Source organism: Dendroctonus ponderosae, unplaced genomic scaffold (assembly GCF_020466585.1).
Source record: "Dendroctonus ponderosae isolate FM_Combo_2020 unplaced genomic scaffold, Dpon_F_20191213v2 Dpon_F_20191213_5, whole genome shotgun sequence".
NCBI classification, from domain to species: domain Eukaryota; kingdom Metazoa; phylum Arthropoda; class Insecta; order Coleoptera; family Curculionidae; genus Dendroctonus; species Dendroctonus ponderosae.
In genome coordinates this window covers 1276399-1280008 of record NW_026018715.1, presented here as the reverse complement: position 1 = coordinate 1280008, position 3610 = coordinate 1276399, and the positions used below count along the sequence as shown (strand labels likewise).

The 3610-nt window shown below is 34.6% G+C and overlaps 1 protein-coding gene across 1 annotated transcript in view; it reads left to right on the top strand.

Moving 5' to 3' along the window:
• Nucleotides 1-1076: 1076 nt before the first annotated feature.
• LOC109544350 overlaps nucleotides 1077-3610 on the top strand; it is a 4977-nt gene continuing 2443 nt past the window's right edge. Inside the window, exons 1-2 of the mRNA XM_048666764.1 lie at nucleotides 1077-1268; nucleotides 2058-2329. Coding sequence (XP_048522721.1) covers nucleotides 1082-1268; nucleotides 2058-2329 — 459 coding nt within the window. The 5' untranslated portion in view covers nucleotides 1077-1081. The remainder of the gene's footprint in view (nucleotides 1269-2057; nucleotides 2330-3610) is intronic.

Below are 3610 nucleotides of genomic sequence, written 5' to 3'. Positions count from 1 at the left end.
AGTTGCAGATTAGGACAAACGGAAAAATCAGCAATAGCGGAGCACGCACTACTAGACGGCCACCAAATACGCTTCGACGAAGTTGACATTCTGCACCAATCTGAAAGATACTACCCGAGACTCACCAGGGAGGCCATCGAAATATTTAAACACCAAAACAATTTCAACAGAAAAGAAGAAATTACGGCACTCAATCCAGATTGGAAGCGCGTTTTGCGCCAAACAGCATGTGCGCCGAAGCGTTGGAATCCCCACCCATCCCCCACGCATGAGCACACACGGCTGGGCGGCATAAATACGACTGGGAATCCAGCAGTTGAATCATTCTTAGTCGGAAAGCACGGGAGATCACTTCGCCCACTGCCTCATCGCCGAAACGTCAGGAAGAAATTCCGATAGACCACGGCTTCAAAGCCCGGAAAACATTTCTAAATGTAATCTGACCGGCCGTGAAAGCCTTCATAGTCTGATCTCATAAAAAGTTATTTTATTTTTTATTTTATTGAAAAGGCAATTGTATGCTATATCGTAGCTTAAGTATAATTTGGGGTATATGGGCACCGCTGCTGGCTCAAATGAGGAGCAATTTGGAAGTCCAATTTTCGACCCCTTTCAAAATTCTACCAGACCATAAAGCACACCAAACAGTGAGTTTCTGGATATGACGGCGTCTTAACAATTGTGTCTGGATTTTTGTCGCTCCGGCAATTTGTTTATTTACGCAACCATTGAGCCAAAAACGATTATGTCGACCGTAAAATGGACGTAGCGCACGGTACGGTGGCCAAAAGAACAGTGATTTGCGAAGTAAATTGTCGAATTGGAAATGACAAAAATCGAAAATCCGCAAGCATTTTATTTTATAATTTTTTTTAAATATTCTCGCAAATCTTAAAATTTTGTAATAAATGTCTATATTGTATTTCTGTATATAATATTATTATTGTATATTCTGGCACTCATTGTAATACTACATCCAAACATTTTGCAATTTTATACTACACTCCCCTACCTTTTGATGTAACTACCGGTTATTGATATATAAATACAGGCTTAATTGACTTCAGACAGTGTTTTAAACATGTATCCTATTCGTAAAGACTTGCCATTTTACGCCAGTCTGCGAATGTTGGAATCAATTGGATTTTATTCAGAAAATACCAACGGTTTCAAAAAGAGATCCATAGTGAGAACACTTATCTTTTGCATATTGTGCTGGAGTATTATCCTATTGTCTGCAGTACTTTTGATTTATGAAAACTTGAATGGTAATTATGACAAATTACATTTGTATACCGGTTTACAATGATGCATATTTTCCAATACCCAATGTCTATCTGTTGTTATCCCGCAGACATACCTTTAAATCTAGGTCTTTCGTCTCTTCTAGAAAATGCCGCTAGGTCAGCTTTTTTGCGGGAAAAATCCCACCATTCTTGTTGTCGAATGAATTCAGAATTATTCTACTTGGAATGTATGTGTCCGAGCTATATTAGTTGTTTCTTCTTAATATCTTCCCTATGTTCCGTTCTACTCTCCATGATATTATACTTTCGTTGGCAGCGCTTTTCATTCTCATCCTTACGCTTTTTTGCAGAAATCCATTTCCATTGCTTTGAAAGATTGCGGCCAAATTACTATACACTATTAGGAATACATTATTTGTTGCCTTTGAATCATTGTTACTTATGTGTTTTAATCGCATAATCTTTTGATTCCTTGTGTCAATAACTCACCTAGTGCTATTAAATGCTTCATTATTTTCCAGTGCTGTTTGTTTCCAATGCACGCATATTCTGGTAAACTGATTTTCACCTCTAACCATCATTTTTTTGCAATATTCGGTTAATTTTCTTATCATGTAGTTCAGATTTTGATAGTGGTGGTGTGCAATGAATGTTTGATCGTCCGCGAGTCCGATTTGAGCCGTACACCGTTGGAGAATGTTAATCAACATTTGATGTTGATTTGTGCATATTTGCATTAATTTTCAACCGCTTATATAACCTATCACTAGTTATCACAAATTATTTAAGCAGCTAAACTTTAATTTTCAGATAAAAATTATGCCTCAGTGTTCTTTAATATAGCTGTTGCTGTTGCATCAACAAGTACTTATTGCTGTACCCTACTGTTTGTAAAGTACCAAGAAAAATGGTCGGACATTCTAACAGCTCTAGTGAATTACGAAAAGTTTGGGAAACCTCGACGGTACAATCAATTAAAGGAACGTGGAGACAGAGTTGCTATGGCTTGTTGGGGCGGAATTTTAACTGGTGTTTTTCTCTATATGTTGTTCGCAATACTGCATGAAAATGATTGTGAATTGGTAATATCTATTTAGTCTTACATTTATATAATCTGTATTTTCTCCACAGTTGATATTTATTTCTGGAGTTATCCGAAACCGAAAATAATGCCAAGTCGATTAAATAGCAAATATACCCTGCGGTTAAAAAGCAATTGCGCTTTAAAACCTTTGTTACTACTACTACTACTACTTTTCGTACTTCTGACTGATTTACGAAAGTCCAAAGGCCGCAAATTTGATGCGAGCCTGAAGACCACTTTATACTATTTAATTATACAGAAGGTCCGGAAATGGTGCTACCAACACGAGGTAGATCTGGAGCAGAAATGAGTGCGATAAGTTCCTAAACGATTTTTCTAAAACTCAATAATAACAGATCTACAGTGCGTTAAAGTTAGATAATAAAAATTAATTTTTTGAAATAACTTTTAAATTTAAATAACAAAATAATATTTTGTTATTTAAATGTTTGTTTTCAAATTTGCCACTGTTATTACCTATGATCATTTGGATTATTGTTTAAAAATTAACATTTATCCGTTTGAGAAGATCCGTTGTTGAAATGTTGAACACACACATGTCATCTACTTAATAATCAAAACTTTTTTGTTATTCGCTTTCTGTTGTGCATGGTTTCAAAATATAAAGAGGCGCTCAAAATTGCATAAAATAGGTTTGAAAAAATGAGCGGATTTCGAGAAAATTTAATTTCCTTGTACAGCAAGTAATGTAAGTATAATAAAGCAGGTTAAATTATTTCCAACGTTTCAACAGAACGTGCCATGGAAGTAAGTGAATATCAGAGATTTCATACCACTACTTTAATAGTTCTCTATCTATATCACTATTCTGTTTATAGCTGCCAACTCTTTTGTCTTTTTGATTTCGTTCATCCATATATCCAGTATTTTGAATCCGACGTCCTCAAACTGAGTCCTATAACTTTAAATATGAACCGAACAGCTTCCAGTAATTTGAGTATTTCTGTAAATAGTATCAATAAGCTATGGCTATGTCACGCAAAATCACTAGTTATTTGTTTTAATAAAATTTAATATTGAAATTTAAATTTCTTTGTTAAAAATATTTTCATGATAAAATAAGGAAACCACACACAAACGACGTAATTTAGAAATTGTATATACTTTTGTATATACTTTCCTGACTGTGTTTCAATTCCAAATCCAAATTAATTCCTGGGTTTCAGTCATTTATTGTCGTTATTCATAAATTAAAATACGTTTCGGTGTATTTTTCCACCATAATCAGTTTTTCTAAAATAACAGATAGTTAAAAAAA